General features: G+C 35.1%; 4 protein-coding genes and 1 non-coding gene across 7 annotated transcripts; all 5 read left to right on the forward strand.

The window, feature by feature from the left end:
* Positions 1-1,411: 1,411 nt before the first annotated feature.
* Positions 1,412-3,102, forward strand: LOC113696377 (protein VAPYRIN-LIKE-like). Its single transcript, XM_072064762.1, has one exon. The coding sequence runs from the start codon at positions 1,626-1,628 to the stop codon at positions 3,012-3,014; it is 1,389 nt and encodes a 462-aa protein (XP_071920863.1). The 5' UTR covers positions 1,412-1,625; the 3' UTR covers positions 3,015-3,102.
* Positions 3,103-3,872: 770 nt separating this feature from the next.
* Positions 3,873-4,714, forward strand: LOC113717122 (histone H2AX-like). The gene is made up of 2 exons (XM_027241783.2): positions 3,873-4,179; positions 4,270-4,714. The coding sequence occupies exons 1-2, from the start codon at positions 3,970-3,972 to the stop codon at positions 4,489-4,491; spliced, it is 432 nt and encodes a 143-aa protein (XP_027097584.1). The 5' UTR covers positions 3,873-3,969; the 3' UTR covers positions 4,492-4,714.
* A 1,419-nt stretch (positions 4,715-6,133) lies between these two features.
* LOC113717129 (histone H2AX) lies at positions 6,134-6,974 on the forward strand. Its single transcript, XM_027241795.2, has 2 exons — positions 6,134-6,428; positions 6,610-6,974. Exons 1-2 carry the CDS (start codon positions 6,228-6,230, stop codon positions 6,829-6,831), a joined length of 423 nt encoding a protein of 140 aa, XP_027097596.1. The 5' UTR covers positions 6,134-6,227; the 3' UTR covers positions 6,832-6,974.
* Positions 6,975-12,626: 5,652 nt separating this feature from the next.
* Positions 12,627-12,699, forward strand: TRNAA-UGC (transfer RNA alanine (anticodon UGC)). Its single transcript has one exon. It is a non-coding gene; the product is annotated as a tRNA-Ala (tRNA).
* Positions 12,700-12,761: 62 nt separating this feature from the next.
* Positions 12,762-18,517, forward strand: LOC113717140 (uncharacterized). Of its 3 annotated transcripts, XM_027241814.2 has the most exons (13): positions 12,762-12,936; positions 13,047-13,146; positions 13,273-13,381; positions 14,192-14,280; positions 14,534-14,590; positions 14,822-14,930; positions 15,023-15,124; positions 15,428-15,492; positions 16,374-16,477; positions 16,568-16,632; positions 16,952-17,006; positions 17,725-17,795; positions 17,907-18,517. In XM_027241814.2, exons 1-13 carry the CDS (start codon positions 12,879-12,881, stop codon positions 17,991-17,993), a joined length of 1,071 nt encoding a protein of 356 aa, XP_027097615.2. In that variant the 5' UTR covers positions 12,762-12,878; the 3' UTR covers positions 17,994-18,517. The 3 variants fall into 3 exon arrangements, with proteins under 3 accessions (XP_027097615.2, XP_027097608.2, XP_027097622.2); XM_027241807.2 differs by having other exon boundaries at positions 17,725-18,517; XM_027241821.2 differs by lacking the exon at positions 14,534-14,590 and having other exon boundaries at positions 17,725-18,517.
* Positions 18,518-18,616: the final 99 nt, after the last annotated feature.

The following is an 18,616-nucleotide window of genomic DNA, read 5'->3' on the forward strand; positions in this document are numbered from 1 at the left end:
TTACCTATTTATAACCCGTTTATTTTAACTTTTTGTAAACTAATTTAAATTCATTTTTTGCAAACTAAAGTATCAATTTATACCACCATTTGCACCCGTCATTAGTTTTAAATATTTACTTATACTACTTAATAAGCCTAATAACCATTTTCTCCCATCCGTGCTCTATGTTGCAAATTACATACTATTTAATAATTTAACAATAAGAATATAAAAATTTGAACTAAGTACTATGAATTGAACAGAAAAACTTAATCCAAAAACTTTGAACCCTAGCATTTTTTTATGTGTGAATTTAAAATTTTATTTTGGGAAGGTAAGAAAAGAGGTTAAAGTTTGTCATAAATTGGCAATGCTTAAAAACAAGCAAGTTAACGAACTATGAGAAAATAAAATGATAAAATAAAACCAATAAATAATAATAATAAACGAAACAAAAGTAGTTAACAGCATGTCAAAATGAAGAATCTAAAAAAAAAATTAAGTAGGATATCTATCTGCGTAAAAAATGCATCAAATATTTGCTAAGACTCAAAAATTAAAACATTCCATTATATGCAATGTTTCAGCAATATTAATGCATGAAAAAATAAAAGATTCCCTGAATTCAAGCAGAAGTAGATCAAAAGAAAAAAAAAAAAAAAGACAAAAGTCCTAGACGTGGAATTGTTCTATCTTCACTCAATTATGGAGGCACTTTGATTTCATAACGAAGCAAGCTATGAACAATGATGTGGGGCTTGGGAATGGGAATACTTTTGATACTCAAGCGAGGAGATTAAACTTTAAAGCACACATGCATGCATAAGAACAATGGAAGTCAAGGTCGACAATTAAGCTTTCGTTTGCGTGGACTGGCGGAGAAGAAGGAGTAGAAGAAGAAAAAGGTGGTGGGGGGAACAAATGAGGCTTTGAAAACTAATCCTAAATAAATGAGTTAATTGAATTTAGTAAATTATCAATTATATCCATTTATTCAATGAATATTATTGAATAATCTATTTATACTCAATTAAACGGATTTGTTTGACACCTATAGTATTATGAAAAAAAAAAGTAGCGTATGTTAATTATGTGCGGAGCATATATCTGAATCGTTGGAAATGTATACGTGTACAAATGCTGTATAGTTTTGGATTCTTCATTCCACATAATGCCCATTAGTGAAGTACGAATACTTGAATAACAGATCCTCAGCCTGTTGCCTACTCTTGTCTCTTCTCTGTCACCGCAAGTGACCCACTAAACACCAGCGGTTTACTAAAATTCATGGAACTGACCGATTACCTAAATAATATTTGCACAGTAACTCATTCAGAAAGCCACGGTTGAGCTCTAGACTAGTTTGAAAAAACGGAGGATTAAAAAGAAGGAAAAAAGAAAGAGATGGACATAATAACATAACGGAATCATCCAAGATATTAAATTAAAGAAAGCAAATTGATCCTCCCGTCACTGTCACTCCTTACTCATCCCTCCTTTATTTAACCCAAAAAAAAAAAAAAAGAATAGGTAAATAAGATGGCTCTCGTGATCATTTTGCACTCGTTTTCTTCACCTCCTTTCTTGACCAAAATCATTCCAAACCCAACCAAGCCCCAGATCTTGTCCAGGCAAACAAGGCCATGGACCGACTGGTGAAGCCAGACTTGCAAGAACTCTGCCTGCCCTTCGCCAGAGGCCGAAGATGCTGTGCAACCTTCAAGTTAACCAACCTGATGCATACCATGTCCGTCGCCGTTTCTCTCACCACCACCAATCCATCGCTCTTCAACTTCTCGCAACCTTTCTCCGTCATCCCACCTCTTTCTACTTCCGCTTTCACTCTTTCCTTGTCTCATACTCCGACTGGTATATATTCTGACCAGCCTCCCCTCTCTTCACCTCCAGACAGCGTCCTCGTCCGGTCATCCATGCTTCCCACGGGGAAGGCCCATCACGATGACCTCCGCCAGTTGTTCTCCAAACCGGGCCCCCACATCTTCAGGGATGCTGCGCTCCCCGTCTCCTTCGTGGGACCTCATGTGGTGGAGTCTCTGATTCTCGCGCCCTCGCCCAAGTCCCTGGAAGTCGCTTTTCTTCTATCCAAAGCCATCCTTTGGTGTGACAGAAGGCAGCTCACTTCGCTGCTTCGGTGCTCTGCCAGGCGCGGAAACGCGGACGTGGCATCCGCCCTGATTGAAGCCGGTGCAGATGTTAACGACAGGGACGAAGAGGGGCAATCCGCCATGTCCCTGGCCGTCAAGTCTGGAAATATTGGTGTTGTCCAGGTCTTGATTGAGTCAGGTTATTCAATGGAGCATTCAGTTGATCTGTTTTTACACGATGCGGCGGCTATGAACCGCTTGGACATATTGGAAATCTTGTGTCTGGGTTATTCAGATATTGATATGAATTCGACTGACTCCCGGGGGCAAACTGCTCTTCATTTAGCTGCCCATCACGGACACCTTGACGTTGTTCGATTTCTTGTATCAGAAGGGAGCGATCCTGATGTCGTCGATGGCAAAGGATGGGCTCCGCTTCATTATGCTACACGGGAAGCCCACGTCGAAGCCGTCGAATTCTTGTTGGAGCATTCAGTTTCCGCTAAATATGCTGTAACAAAAGAAGGAAAGACGGCGTTCGATCTGGCCAAGGATGAGGAGCAGACTCATATGTACAATATGTTACGTTTAGGCGATGATTTGCATAGAGCGGCGAGGACGGAAGACGACGTGGAAGCGATCAAGAATTGTTTGGGCCAAGGGGCGAAGGTGAATTCCAGGGATCAAAATGGTTGGACTCCCCTGCACAGAGCTGCATTCAAGGGTCGGATAGAGAGCGTGAAGGTCCTGATCAACCATGGAGCTGAGGTGGATAAGGTAAATGATATTGGATACACCCCACTTCACCTGGCGGTCGAGGCCGGTCATATGCAGGTTGCATTGTGCCTCATGGCCCATGGGGCTAGAGCTAATTTGAAAAGTCTCAAAGCAGAGCTTGTTCCCTCAACAACCATCCTTCTCTTGTAATTGTAAATCCCTGTTACCAAGAGAGGGAAATAGCTCGAGTTTTTTTTTTTTTAATTTAATTTTTTATTTGTTTGTGAAAGGTTCATAACTTCTTTTTTTTGGCAAAAAAAAAATTCTAATAACTTCCATTGATTTTAATAAAAATAACTTAAAATTTTTTTTTTCTCAATTTGCACACCCATAGGGTGTGCTTATCCCACATGCATATGACAATGAAACGACATACAAAACATTATAGTGAAATTGGGCTGGAGCTTGTCTAGAATCCAATTAGCAAAACAACCTTTTCCCATCCAGATCCACGCTAGGATTTATGGGCCTAAGTGCAAGCCCACATAACTTTCAATCTTTGAATATCGGCGGTAATTGCAAAAATGTTAAATCAAAACGAAACTGTAGGAGGGAAAATATAAAATTAGTTATTCCGCGTGAATTGGCCATTTTTTTTAAAATAAAATTTTAAAATATAATATTATAATAATATATAAATAAAAATAACTCAAAAAATATCTCATTTATATGATATATTAAATATTTCAAAAAATATTTATAATGAAAGTTTTTTATACGAACTGTTATAGTAAAATTTTTTTAAAACATCTAATTCAAACGCTGTTGGAGTTTTAGAGCTGAAAACATCCCAGGAAATCGTTCCGTCGAAGCCAGCTTGGCAATCCTTGTGAAATTATGTTAGCCAGTAAGATGAATACACGTGAACGACCTTAAAGAAGAGATAGGATCCATCCAGGTTGGCAATCCCCGTGAAATGCAAATGAACCAATCGCAGTCGACAATGCCTCCCCCACTCTCTCCTATATAAACGCCCCAACGTTCCCTCCCTCAAACCTCAGTCCCACATCCCGCGAATTCCCCAATTTCAAAAAATCTCAACCTCCACCTCCGGAGAAAAGCCAGTACTAATTATTAATTTTTTTTCCCTTGTCATTCAGCAACCATGAGCTCAATAACAACAGCAACCAAATCCACCGGTGGCGGCCGAGGCAAGGGCAAAGGCTCCAAATCGGTGTCCAGATCTGAGAAGGCCGGTCTCCAGTTCCCAGTCGGTCGGATTGCTCGATTCCTCAAGAAAGGCCGTTATGCCCAGCGCGTTGGCTCTGGTTCACCGGTTTACCTCTCCGCCGTTCTGGAATACCTTGCAGCTGAGGTTCGGAACTTATAGCTCTCTCGTTTCCTGTAAGTAACTAGTGATGTTTCCAGATTTTTTTTAATTTGTAAAGTTGGGAATTGTTTTCAGGTGCTGGAGCTTGCTGGAAATGCTGCTAGAGATAACAAGAGGAACAGGATCATACCCAGGCACATTCAGTTGGCGGTGAGGAATGATGAAGAGTTGAGCAAGTTGCTTGGAGCTGTGACCATTGCCAATGGAGGGGTTATGCCAAACATTCATCAGAATCTGCTGCCCAAGAAGGCTGCCGGTGGGAAGGCAGAGATCGGCTCCGTGTCCCAGGAATTTTAGGGCTCTCTACGGCGAAGATATATATAAATAGGGTAGGAGATCATAGATGTTAGGAAGTAGGATTCTGGGGATGCTATGACCAGTGGAGAACTTATTAAAGGTGGGAGTGAAATATTTTGTTAAATATGAAGTGATGTAAGACCTGGCTGGTAGTAATTGGTTTGGTTTGATGTTCATATACTTCGGCTAATGCAATGATATAGAGTGGAGTATTTGTTTTCCAGTTCTCATTGGCACGCAATTGTTCACGTGTAATCTCTTTGAATTTGTACGAATCCCCATCTTTTTGATCCATCTATTAAGTTGATGGCCCAGTTCTAGTCTTCTGGGTTGTGGTGATTATAGATCACAGTATACATTTTCTTAAAATGCAGAGTGCCTTTGGAAAAACGGGAAGAAACGCAATGAGAGTCCCAAATGAACAAGACAATCTCTTATTTATTATTTTGGTCAGATTTTAATTGGTTGGTATTTAGTTATGAACTCTCTCATCTCGCAAGTCAATTCAATATGGGGAGTGAGTAGCGTTGGGTATCCCAAAGTGTTACAACTAGTTCGGTATCAAAGGTTGTTGCTTCTCGTGTGGTTAAAACAACTTCAATTATGTGATATTAAGCACAGTATACTCTTTTTTTTTTTTTTTTTCTAATCAATCTTTCCCCGCAATTCAGGTGTAGCAGTTATTTCGGCTCAAGATTTAACCTTGATCTGTTGTATGCGACTATGGGTTCGGTTTTGTAATTTTTTGTGATCTAATGGTGCCTCTTATTTAACTCAAATGAGTTTTACCAAACTAAAGTCCATAGAGAAATTGGAATTTGACGTTACATACAAGCTTTTATTGGGTCATACCAGTAATCGTGTCCCCTTTTTTCTTCAAAAATTTTTGCATGCTAACACACAATTAACCCGCAATTGTGAGATAGAACTTGCACATTACGTTCACATTTGTTTGGACAGCTGATTATTTTTTCAAATATATTTACTTACATCATCATTACAATTTCTGATATACTTTTTTATCTCACATACATCACATCACAAAAAGTGCTACAGTAAAAATATCTCAAATAACTTACAATCCAAACAAACTGAATTTGAAATCAAAATTGTAAATTATTACAAGATAAAAAGTTATACTAAATTCACATCTGGAAATCTGAATTTAAAATCTCTAACATTAGCTGAACTGTTAACTTTATTTACTTCATCGCCTAGATTTTAAGTTATGGGTGGTGGTTGTTTATGTGTTACTTGACCACCTAGACTTTTCATTGATGCTAACAGCAAGTAATTTGTAAGTTAAAAGTCAATTACGTCAAAAAAGTACTATTAAAGGGCTTTTAATAGTTTTGTCCCCTAACATGTACAAAGTATATTAATTTAACTCCGTAATGTTACTTTTTGGTCAATATTATTTAATCTAGGTGAGAGATAAAAATAAAAAGAAAAAATGTAGCTTCTTTTTAACGCGGGAAAGGTTGAAAATACAATTCAAACCCAAAATGGTGAATTTGTTCCCACTAATTTTTTTCCACGTTGGCAATCCGCGTCCTTCCCACTCAACCAATCAAATTACACCCTTCTCACAGCCTCCTAAGCACTCCACTCCTATATAAGTATTCCAGTAGATTTTATTCTCACAGGCGCAATTCCCATTCCGACTGTTTCATCCCTCTGACTCACCGCTTCTCCCATTCCGAATCCGCTTGAAAGACAAAGGAGAATAAACAGCAATGAGTTCCACCGGAGGCTCCACCAAGGGCGGCAGAGGCAAGCCCAAATCATCTAAATCCGTCTCCCGATCTCAGAAAGCTGGTCTACAGTTCCCCGTCGGTCGAATCGCCCGTTTCCTCAAAGCCGGTAAATATGCTGAACGCGTTGGCGCTGGTGCCCCCGTCTACCTCTCCGCGGTTCTTGAATACCTTGCTGCTGAGGTACGTTTTACCGATTTCATTCTCCCTTTATTTTCGTTCCCCTGTTGTGGGAACCATATAAAACATCTAGATTTGGTTTGAATTCTCTTGTTCTTTTTTTTTTTGGGGATTTTCTCGATCGGGAAAATTAGGGTTCTGCAATTTAATCTTAATTGTTTATCCTGATTCTGTTTCTGTGTAGGTTCTCGAACTTGCCGGGAATGCCGCGAGAGATAACAAGAAGAATAGGATCGTGCCAAGGCACATACAACTCGCTGTGAGGAATGACGAGGAGTTAAGCAAGCTTTTGGGTGCTGTTACCATTGCAAACGGTGGTGTCCTGCCTAACATTCATCAAAATCTTTTACCCAAAAAGGTTGGCAAAGGAAAAGGCGACATTGGATCTGCGTCTCAAGAATTTTAGAAATTTCTGTTTACCTATTATACATTGAGGCTCCTAGCTGAACTGTTCTTCAGTTTGTAGCCTCTGGCATTTATGGTGTCCGGTCACTTTGTAAAACCCTAATTTTGACTCAATACACAAGTAGTGAAGATGGCATTTTACAAGTTCTATTACTTTATTGGAAATCTGCTGCTCTCTTTAGAATTCACTGTCTGGTCGATTATCTGAGTGGCATGAAACTGATAAGAGGGTTGGAGGTTTCCTAATGAGATGCTCCGATACAGAAATGTTTGCAGAGGCAATGTTCGATGGTTGTTTAATGATGATTATTGTTGTCATTGATTGATTACCCAGTTTGTTGGTGGTGACTTGGCAAATTGTTTTACCGTCTTCACGTCTTGTGTCTCTGGGGGTGATTATGATTTTCTCTTTTCTTGGTATGTATATTAAGTTCATTCTTGCCCGTGAGACTCATTTGTTGTTTCTGTTGTGGATTTCTATTTGCTCTACGCACATTTTGGCGTCTGACTTTCTTTATTGGTTTAGTTGTGGGTTAATGGTTTAATCCCTGGATGAGACCTTGTCATCCAATTTGGCTTGGTCATTATGTGGGGTTTCGTGTTGTTGAACTTTCGGTACTTTTAACTTTGGGGTCTTGCATATAACCTCTTGTCCATTTGGGTACAGGGTTTAGTTTTCATGTCTAAGTTTGACTCTTGAACACAAATTTCAATTTCTTTGTCTGTGTGGTTTACTTTAGAAGCTTTAATTTTTAGATATTGTGTGATTGTTACATTGGCTCTGACGTGCAGAAGCTGTCTAACTTTCATCCGAGTTAATAAATCTTAGGTCAGCAGCCATCATTTATGCTGTTGCATTTTGGGGCTGATAGATAGAGTGCCATTGCTTGAATGGAGGTAGTAGCGTCGTTATTCTTTTCTGCTGATTGTTGATAGCTTGTTATCACTATGGCGCTCACTGTTTCATTGTTGTGAACTAGTCTCTTGGCCTCTTTTTCTGGGGCAGACTTCAAGACACGTAACGGAATCTGTCAATCCTAGTGTTGGCAAATCTTTTACTGCTATCAGATGCTCGTTCAATCTTTTATCGTTTCACTTGGTGTGGGATCGACGTTGGTTGCCCATCATTGCAATTTCAGCGGAAAACCTTTTCTTTTATTGAAGATTTTTTTTTGGGGGTTAGCTGCGATCCTTTTATCAAGCGTCCAAGCTTTTTTTTTTTCAATAATGATAATATTTGTATAATTTAATCTATTTTATGTTATATGAAAGGGGAGTCCTTGTGGTTTTTGGTCGCAGATAAGATATTCGGTGCTTGATTGTAGTTTAACAATGACAGTAGCGCGGGCTTTTCGAAACTAATGTGTACTTTTTGGAATTGTATCGTGGCACAAGGGTCATAACTCATAAGAGGTAGTGTTCTTGGGTCACTGGGCTTATTTATAAAAATTTGGGATAATTTCAGAAACCTTTTTGACACTTTCATTGACATCCCCTGAGGTTCTCAAAATTTCACTGACCTCTCTTGTTTTTGAGTTTTTGGTAACAATGCAGTCCAAATCATATTACAATATTATTTTCATGTGTGAGAAGGTATTTTTATTCCATGGCTGCCCTTTTGCCCCTTGTATTAGTAGAAGATTGAAAGAAGAATAAATGATTTGGACTGATTACTAAAGTTGAGGGGTGTAAGTGTAATACAAAAAAGTGTAAGCACCAGATGTGCCATGCAACAATTATTTGGCAATTTTTGCAAGGGCTAGCTGCAAATTGCAACGGCCAGATTTTTGCACATTCAGTAGCAATAGCATATAAAGCAAAGCAACTTAACTGCCTCTGAGGTTTCAAGCTATTATCATTCTTTGTTGCTAATTTGGAGTGATAACAAAGTGAATTTGCTGTGCTGCAATTAGAGCTCTGAGTTAAAAGTTTTAGTTGCAACCATGGCCTCTTCAAGCCATAGGGGAGAATAATGGAATTCACGAGTAAATTCCCAAAAATAGAGAGTTTTCAAACTAACTTTCCAAATGGTGGGAATTTTTGAGTCTCTTTCCAAAGAGTGAAAAACGCATCCAAGGAATGCGTTCTTCCAAATAAAAACGTAATTTTTAAATACGTTATTTAACTTTCATAAATTTATTTAAATAGAGAAAATTGGTTAAATAACGCATTAGTATAATGCATTTTTTGATGTCACCAAAAAAACACATTTCGGAAATGCGCTATTTTGTACAAAAACTCATTAGACTAATGCGTTTTTTGTTTATGAATCTATACCACTTTTTTTCATTTCTTTGATTTTGACTTGGGTTACATAAGGTTTTTTTTAAAAAATAATTATCTTATTATTAGCAAAGGAATGACAAAGCACTACAAACAATTAACAATTAATAAACTTCAGGTGATGTAGTTTATGGGCAAATGGGCATTACCTATTTAAAATACTCCGTTTGGATTAGCTGTTTTTGGGTTTGTTTTTCAAAAACACCACTGTAGCATTTTGAATCTGAAAAACAAGTCCGTTTGGATTAGTTATTTTTGGGGTTGTTTTTCAAAAACTATATGAAAAACTTTTACTGTAGATTTTTTTGGATTATTTTTTGAGGTATTTTTGAAACATATTTTTGAGTATTTTTAGAATATTATAATTTTTATATTTTTATATAAATATACATTTATGCATTTATAATACATTTATATTTACAAATGTATAGATGTATATTATTATAAATGAATAAATTATAAATGAATATTATATAAATGTATAAATTATAAATTATAAATTTTATATTTTTATACAAATATGCATTTATGCATTTATAATACATTTATAGATATTTATAAATAAATATATTTATATATTCATATAAAAATATATAAATGTATTATAATATATATAATACATAATATAAATATATTTATAAATGTATAAGTGTATATTTTTATAAATGTATAAATTATAAATGAATATTATAAATATATTATAAATTATAAGTGTATATTATTATAAATGTATAAATTAATATATAATAATATATATTAATATTATGTAGAAATGTATTTAAATAATTAATATAAATGTATATATGTATTGATATTATGTATAAATGTAAAATTAATATTATGTATATTAATATAAATGTATAAATGTATTATATTATATATAATACATAATATAAATGTATATTTAAATGTATAAGTGTATATTTTTAAAAATGTATAAATTATAAATGAATATTATATAAATATATAAATTAATAAATTATAAATATATATTAATATTATGTAGAAATGTATTAATATAATTAATATAAATATATACATTTATTAATATTATGTATAAATGTAAAATTAATATTATGTATATTAATATAAATGTATAAATGTATTATATTATATATTATACATAATATAAATGTATATTATAAATATACATAAATATTTATATATTATGTATAAATGTACATTTATATAAATGTATAATATATTATATATTATATTATATATAATTTATATAACATATAATATTTATGTAAATATATTATAAATATATAAAAATATATTATAAATAAAATAAAATATTTATAATATGTATGTATAAATATATAATATTAGAAATGTATAATATATATAATATACATTATTATTAATATAATTTATGTATAATATACATAATTGAAATATACATATTAATATATATTATAAAACAAAAGTGAATAAATATATTTATAAATTTATATATAAATATTTATATAAATATATAATATTTATTTCAATTGATATAATATATATAATATTATACATAATTGAAATAAATATATTTATATTAATATAATATATATATAATATACATAATTGAAATATACATATTAAAATACATAATTGAAATATACATATTAAAATATAATTGAAATATACATATTAAAATATATAATTAAAATATACAAATTTAAATATACTTATTAAAATATACAAATTAAATATACATAATTGAAATATATTTGGAGTTGTTTTTGATATATTGTTTGGATATGGGTGTTTTTGAAGTTGTTTTTGAAATACACATTACTGTAGCATTTGGAATGTGAAAAACAGTTTTTCAAAAACAGGTGCAAAAACACTCAATCCAAACGCAGCCCTAGTTTTTTGTGGACATTTTACTCTCAAACATTCAATTTATAATAAATATATAAATATTTTTAAGTTAAATTCAAAAAGTGTTACAGTAATTTTTTACGAAAAAAAACTAGTAGGTTATCTATTTAACATAAATTAAATATTTTTTAAAAAAGAAGTATACCATAAAGTACCAATGCTTTATGGCTTTTCTCTATTACATGAACCAAGTTCCAGGTTTTTATGGGTATTTTATTTTGAATCATTTAATTTATGTTAAATACATAAATATTTGCAAATAAAATTCAAAAGCCGTTACACAAATTTTTTTACGAAAGGAAAACTAACATATCTTGTATTTAATATAAATGAAGTATTTGAAAGTAAAAAAATATTGTCCATAACATACCAGTTCTTTACGAATTTCTTCCATTATTTGAATAAAGTACTAGCTATTTATGAGCATTTTACTTTGAATCATTTAATTTATATTAAATACATAAATATTTAAATGTGAAATTCAAAAAGTGTTACACTAATATTATTACGAAAGGAAAACTAGTAGGTTTTGTATTTAACTTAAATTAAATACGTGAAAGTAAAAAAAGAAATTACCCACTTTTTACTAGTTCTTTACGGGTTTCTTCTATTAAATGAATAAAATACTAGCTATTTATAGGCATTTTACTCTGAATCATATAATTGATGTTAAATACATAAATGTTTGTAAGTAAAATTTAAAAAGTGATATACTAGTATTTTTACGAAAGGAAAACTAGTAGGTTTTGTATTTAACATAAATTAAAGACGTGAAAGTAAAAAAAAAGAAAGAAATTGCCCATAACATATCAGTTCTTTATGGGTTTCCTCTATTACACAAACAAAGTAATAGATATTTATGAGTATTTTACTCTGAATCATTTAATTTATATTAAACATATAAATGGTTGTAAGTAAAATTCAAAAAGTATTATACTCATATTTTTACAAAAGGGAAACTGATAGGTTTTGTATTTAACATAAGTTAATTATGTGAAAGTAATACTCCAATGCATATCAGGACCACTAGTTTGATCACAATTTCCTTTCCATTTTTGTTATTGTTATTTCCTCTTTCTTTTCCTATGTCCAGAATGTCATATAAGATCACATATAAGTGATATGTTATCTTCTTGTCAAATCACAGCAGGCACAAAAATGGCGCCAATATTGCAGCTCAATTGGCGCCTTACTCCCTAATCTAGCTTTAATTCATGTATCAAGAATCAAGTTTGTGTTATTGTTGTTAAGCTTAATTAATCACTTTAGATGCCTTTTTCTCCAACTAAACGGCAGTAATAAACCCCAACTTCATAGGATATATTTGTAATTTTGGCCTTTATGATGTCAGAAAATGGGCCCAATTTCCTATCAAGGGAGGTCAGTGAAATTTTGAGAACTTCAGGGGATGTCAATGTAAGTGTCAGAAACCTCAGGGGAGGTTTCTGAAATTATCCCTAAAAATTTTGATTCTGTCCTCTTGCATTGGTGGGACTTGGGAGGGTGTCAACGGGTCGAGGTTGGGTTCAAACCTGTGGTGGCGAAAGTAAACCCTCAGGAGGAATGTGATCCTTTTATGCGTGTGCTCGATGGACTCTGAGTTTGCCTCCTGAATGTAAAATTAATGAAAAGAAGCGCGCTGGGGATGTAGCTCAAATGGTAGAGCGCTCGCTTTGCATGCGAGAGGTACAGGGTTCGATCCCCTGCATCTCCACAATTTTTTTATATTGGCGTGACATTCCCGTCCTCCAAGGCTCCAACTTAATATTGGTCTGTCTCTCTTTATCATTGAGAGTTACGAATTCGGGCGAAGTCGAAGGGCATTTTCCTTCTTTCCCCCTAGTCACCCACACCCACTCTCTATCCAAGCTACGGTAGATTTTTGTCTTGTAAATGGCTGTTCCGATGTTCAATCTCGCTCCTGATATGACGGTTTCTAGACTTTGTTTAGGTTTGCCTGCCAACTTGCATTTACTTCCTCACCAGTCGAGTTTCCATGTCTTCTTTGTCAATGCCAAATTGCATAATGCTGTTTGTCTATCTGGTGCCTTCTTTTCGCAGGGACGATGACGTTTGGTGAGCAAAACACGTTGCCTCAGTCCTTTCAATTGCTGGACAAAGCTTTCGATGCTGGAATAAACTTCTTCGACTCCGCCGAAATGTACATAATTAAAAAAAAAAAAAAAATCATAGCTAGTGAATGAATCTACTTTCAAACAAGTACCATTCTCGTCTTTCCCACCAAAGTTCGTTTACCTACGTTGCTCCTTGAACCTTATAAAACTAGGTACCCAGTGCCACAGCGACCCCGTACTCAAGGGAGGAGTGAGGAGTATTTTGGCCGTTGGATTAGAGATAGAAAAATTCCTCGTGACCGTGTTGTTTTTGCTACCAAGGTCATCCTTCTCTTCTTTTTATTTTTGCTGTTGCTGTTCTTGGCCCTTTTTTTTTTTTTTTTTTTAACACTGACGCGCTCTCATTATCTAATAAGAATAATAGGGCGGATTGATTCTACAGTTTTGTTTATCTGACGAACATTTCTGTCTTTCGCTTACTTTGTTGATGCTTGTGAGGGATTCTTTCTAGTTTCTAGATGTAAAATTAATGCATATGGCTTCAAGTGAATGGCTGACTCTACTGTCCCCCAAAAGCTGTGCTGATTAGGTGGTGAAGATGGAAAACTTGTTATAATTCCTCAAGAAAGTACACTGCTAAGCACCACGTTTGATTTTGAGTTGGTTATTTTAACCTTGCTTTCACGGTATAAGCCACTAATGACTTGGTTGAGTTTGTTGCCATATTCTTTTCCCCATACTAGTTGCAATCCAAACGATACAAGATCTTGGCTCTGTTAATTTTTTCACATACTTAATTCCGGGTATATGTGCTTCTACGCGTATATATGGTGACATTCTTAATTATGTTAATAGAAATTTAAATGTCCTGTATGTGTTTTGCTTGTGTGTATCTTGGCCCTATTTCTTCGCATATGTGTATTTCCTGGTATATGTGTTTCTACACATGCATGCAGTGACTCACAGTGCTGCTTTTGCTCCCCTATGCATTGGGATTATTTGATAAATTATATTCAATTGGACGCAATTACGAAAGCCTTACACAAATACATCTTTTAAAACTGTATACCAACTAGCACATTTTTTACATTGGTTGATTTTCTTGAGTGAATGTAAATTGCTTGGATACAGGTCAGTGGGCCATCTGGACAGATGACTTGGATTCGAAATGGACCGGAAAGTTTGGATGCCAGCAATATAACAGAAGCCCTAGAGAATAGGTTGAGTTATTTGTTTGTAGCCCTCTGCTCTCATGGGGTAAACCTATATCTTGAGTGCCTAAGTGGTGCTAATGTTGTCGTCTGCTGGGTCTAGTTCTACACTTACATCATTACACTGGCATTCAGAGATTGTATGTCTATAGTGTCAGTGTGTGTTTGAGGAAGCAGTTCTTAACTGCAGGGCTTGTATGTTTTTGTTTTCAAAATGATTTTGTTGAAATACTCTCTGACAGGATTGCAAAAATTCTTGCAGTTTGTTGCGTGTTCAAACTGATTACATAGACTTGTATCAAATCCACTGGCCTGATCGGTTTGTACATTCACCTGACCTTTTCTGTATAGATACTATGTGGCAAATGGGTAACCATTAGAACAAATTCTGTTTCCAGAATAATAAGCTGACGTACTAAAAATGTGTAACTGTCCTTTGCAAATCTAACTGAAGTAATCCCACATATTGTCCCCTGCAGAAAATTATGTTACAAAACAAAAAAAAAAAAAGTTTGTTTTCGTGGATGATGTCCACTGGGATTTCTTGCAGTTATGTTCCAATGTTTGGAGAAACTGACTATGATCCTGGCCGTTATATTTCACATATAAGTTTTGATGAACAACTTGATGCTTTAGGCAGAGCTGTTGATGCTGGTAAGGTTAGTAAAGATGACCTAAAAGTTCAGCTTGCATTCAACTTATTGCTTTAGGGTGATATATTCCTGTTACAGAATGTTGACTGTTATTGTAGATCAGATACATCGGACTAAGCAATGAGACTCCGTATGGAGTCATGAAGTTTCTGGAAATTGCCCAAAAGGAACCTCACTATCTAAGGATAGTATCTTTGCAGGTGTTGTATGGGTAGCTTCTTTTTGACAATTGAGTAATATGAGTTTGTTTTGTTGTCTATGCTTGCATGTGTTCGCTTGTCTCTGTATTTTAGTGCACCCTATGCTTGTGGTATGATTCACCTCCCTACTTTCAGAACTTGTGCAACTTGCTTTGGCGGGGCTTTGTTTTCAAGATGGCTTCTTTAGATAATTGAGTAATTTGAGTTTGTTTTGCTGTCTATTCTTGCATGTGCGTTCATCTCTGTACTTTAGTTGACCCTATGTATGTGAAGCTAATATATGATTCACTTCCCTATTTTCAGAATGCGTACAACTTGCTTTGCCGGAACTTTGATTTTGGGATGGCTGAATGCTGTCACCATGAGAGGTACCCCTTAGTGCTGAATGTGTGTATGATCTGCACAACTGAGTTAAGTCTCACTTATACTGGGAATACTGCTTCCATCCACTAGGAAGCTCCAAAAATTATTGAGAAAGTGATTGCTCGCTAATATCCTTTGAAGTATGTATTTCAATATTCAGTTAATTGGGTTATATACTGTACTGTCAACATGTTTAACTGCCTTCTGCTATGAGTTCATTACATATGTGTTGAGATAAATATGTATGTCACTCTTCATTCTTGGTTTAGCCACACATCAATGGTTGTTTCTTTTTTGTCTAAATTCCGAACCTGAAGCCTCTTGTCTTTCAAGCCGCATTTATTTGCTTCAGTTTACCTCTTTCAGTTAGTGTATCTTCTGGCAAGTTATCATTCGTCATACTTATACCTTTTGACCATCTTGTTTCCATGAACTGCACTTATTCATGCTGTACTTGACTTTTCCATGGTCTTAATTTTTGTCTGTTTTATTCACAATTACTGGCTTCGTGCATCTTCTTGAGGTTTTGGGTACATGGCAGTTATAGAGTTTTTATGAATTTTTAAGTGGAATGAGAACATAACCTGTAAAAGAGTTTATACTTCAAATATATTATGAAAGGAGTTAAGTTTCTTGGCTTAAATGTGATGGTTTTTGTGAAAACATCTTCTTTGAAGTTTTCATCAGATATGCACTACACCAACCAGAAATAGAACAGAGGGAACTACTCTTATCTAGTTTTCTGTTGGCCTTCTTATTCTGTATTCCAGTGGAAGAACTTTCCTTCATGCTTATATATGCATATGATCGTCTAATAAATTATTCTGATGCTGGCATTTTCCTGCACTGACCCCCCCCCCCCCCCCAAACACAATTTTATATTTAGGGTTTGTCTGTTAGCATACAGTCCTTTAGCCATGGGCATTCTCTCCGGCAAGTATTTCTCACTTGACAAGGGTCCGCCAGATGCTCGTTTTAATCTTTTCAGAGGTCACACTGGTTTCTTCTATCAAATCTTGGTCAAGTTGGTTTTATTTATTTATTTATTTTATTGAAACAGTTGACTCTTCCTTTTGTCAGGAAGATATGCTGAAGGAGAGTCGAGATACAACCTGTCAAAGACCAGTATAAAGGCAGCCACTGAAGTAAGCCAATTATTTTCATAGGAGGACAAGCAAGCTGGTTTTGTTAGATCTTTGGTTGATTGTAAAGGAAACGGGAAATAACTCATGCCTAGATATTTTCCTGGCATTGCTAAATTCATTTTCTTTCTGCAGCTTGATTCATTGCTTGATATTAATTGGCAGTTTTATCATGCTTGCAACTGTTTTTATTGAACATTCTGGAGGATTCTGTGGCCAAACAAGTTATAATGTTATCAACTGCTCTTTTAAACATATAGGGTGATTGTGCATAGAAGCACATTTTCTTGTCTACTTATCAAGATTTTACATTATTGTGCAGTCATATCTTGAAATTGCAGAAGAATACAACATCCACCCGGTGTCTCTTGCAATTGGTATGACATGTCTCTTTAAGTGCATTCCACATGCTCTCTCTCTCTCTCTCTCTCTCTCTCTCTTTTAATTTCTATTCACCCTTTCTAACCAGATCAACTGACTGATATATGGAACTTGACTGAAATTGTTTTCTTTGAACTCTCAAAAAGAATCCTTAACATTGAAAACCACCAATAGTTGATTTTGCTTTTTATATTATTTTCTTTTGTTTTTGTGGTCCAGAACCTTTAGTCCTTCGAAAGGTGCAAATAAAGATGCTTTTCCCCTGAGAATATAGAAAAAAGAAAAAGTCAACAACCAGTTATATTCACCCATCAGGCCTTTTGCAGTGATACTGTATATTGTGTTTGCAAGCTTATTTTGGAGGTATTTCATATAAAGAAGATATACATTTTAAAAGTGCTAGTTGCTGGATGAGTTGTTATTATGCTAATAGTTGGTGTCTTGGAGTCTCTGAACATAATGACACTGAAGAAAATTCCGAGTTATAAACTTCCCCTATGAGTTGTTTATTCGTGTAATGAGTAGGAGATTTTCTGATTATCTGCATTTGGCTTCATTCAAAGTGAGGTACCTGCTGCTGATGGTTTGGCTCAAGTGTTGGTGGTTCTAAAAAAAAATATCATGCTCATACTATAGTATTCTATATAAGATAATGCTTCTTTATTCATCAAAAGATATCCTCAGCTTCGTAATCGTGAAGTTTTCTCTGTGCAGCCTTTGTTCTTCGACACCCTCTTGTTGCAAGTGCCATTTTTGGAGCTACAACAGTGTGGCAAATCCAAGAGGTTCTCAATGCCTGCAGTGTCAATCTGAGTGATGACATTATTGCAGATGTTAACAAGGTGCATTCAAGGTTCCCAAATCCCTGCCCCTGATAAGTGCCTTTTGTTTTGCAGTATAATCATTGGAAGGTTAAAGATATTGGTGTCTGTTTGTACATTACGGAGAAAATGATCTGGCTTAGAGATTGCTTAGCATGGTAATTTGAATCTTGAAAATCTGGTTGGGATTTTCTGTCACCGTTCAATGCATTTTTTCAAGTTTTGGAATTTCATGGAACTTGGGGAGGAGCTAATTACATGGACTTAGCGTTGGGGGAAACTTTTGGCTCCTTACAAGGCCTGTGGTGTGCTGCGGAAGGGTCAAAATATGATTCAAGGGTCTTTTAGGGACCAAAGAGATGTCTAGAACTCAAAGTAGTGGAATATGTGGTTTCTAGATGATGTTGCGGGTGTACAAGTCCACTGTACACATATATTACTACTATGATTTGTGAAGATTTTATTGCGCGTATATATATATATTATTAGCGGACAGTAGTGTCTCCCTTAAATGGGCTGCCGCCTGCTGGAAACTGAAGCCCTCCTGCGCATGTCGACTTTTTGGTTGGTTGAATTTGTAGAAAATGGAGACTACGCCATTGAAGAAGCAAGCGTCAAGTCGTCAACCATGTGGTGGTATGCTGTAGCGACGGATTAATTGATCGGAAGATATGCCTGGTTCTGTTCTTGTTCCGTTTATTTCTATTCTTCTCAAATTCTCATTGACAGAGGGAAGAAGCATTTGATTAAGCAGATGGCTTGAAACCATTATTGTTAGGTCTTCA

Source organism: Coffea arabica, chromosome 1e (assembly GCF_036785885.1).
Source record: "Coffea arabica cultivar ET-39 chromosome 1e, Coffea Arabica ET-39 HiFi, whole genome shotgun sequence".
NCBI lineage: Eukaryota > Viridiplantae > Streptophyta > Magnoliopsida > Gentianales > Rubiaceae > Coffea > Coffea arabica.

Coding starts and splice junctions, on each gene's coding strand:
- LOC113696377 (XM_072064762.1), top strand. CDS start 1,626: ATGGACCGACTGGTGAAGCCAGACTTGCAAGAACTCTGCCTGCCCTTC.
- LOC113717122 (XM_027241783.2), top strand. CDS start 3,970: ATGAGCTCAATAACAACAGCAACCAAATCCACCGGTGGCGGCCGAGGC. Junction 4,180..4,269: donor TGGAATACCTTGCAGCTGAG/GTTCGGAACTTA, acceptor AATTGTTTTCAG/GTGCTGGAGCTTGCTGGAAA.
- LOC113717129 (XM_027241795.2), top strand. CDS start 6,228: ATGAGTTCCACCGGAGGCTCCACCAAGGGCGGCAGAGGCAAGCCCAAA. Junction 6,429..6,609: donor TTGAATACCTTGCTGCTGAG/GTACGTTTTACC, acceptor GTTTCTGTGTAG/GTTCTCGAACTTGCCGGGAA.
- LOC113717140 (XM_027241807.2), top strand. CDS start 12,879: ATGGCTGTTCCGATGTTCAATCTCGCTCCTGATATGACGGTTTCTAGA. Junction 13,147..13,272: donor TTCTTCGACTCCGCCGAAAT/GTACATAATTAA, acceptor TTATAAAACTAG/GTACCCAGTGCCACAGCGAC. Junction 15,493..16,373: donor GAATGCTGTCACCATGAGAG/GTACCCCTTAGT, acceptor TTTTATATTTAG/GGTTTGTCTGTTAGCATACA.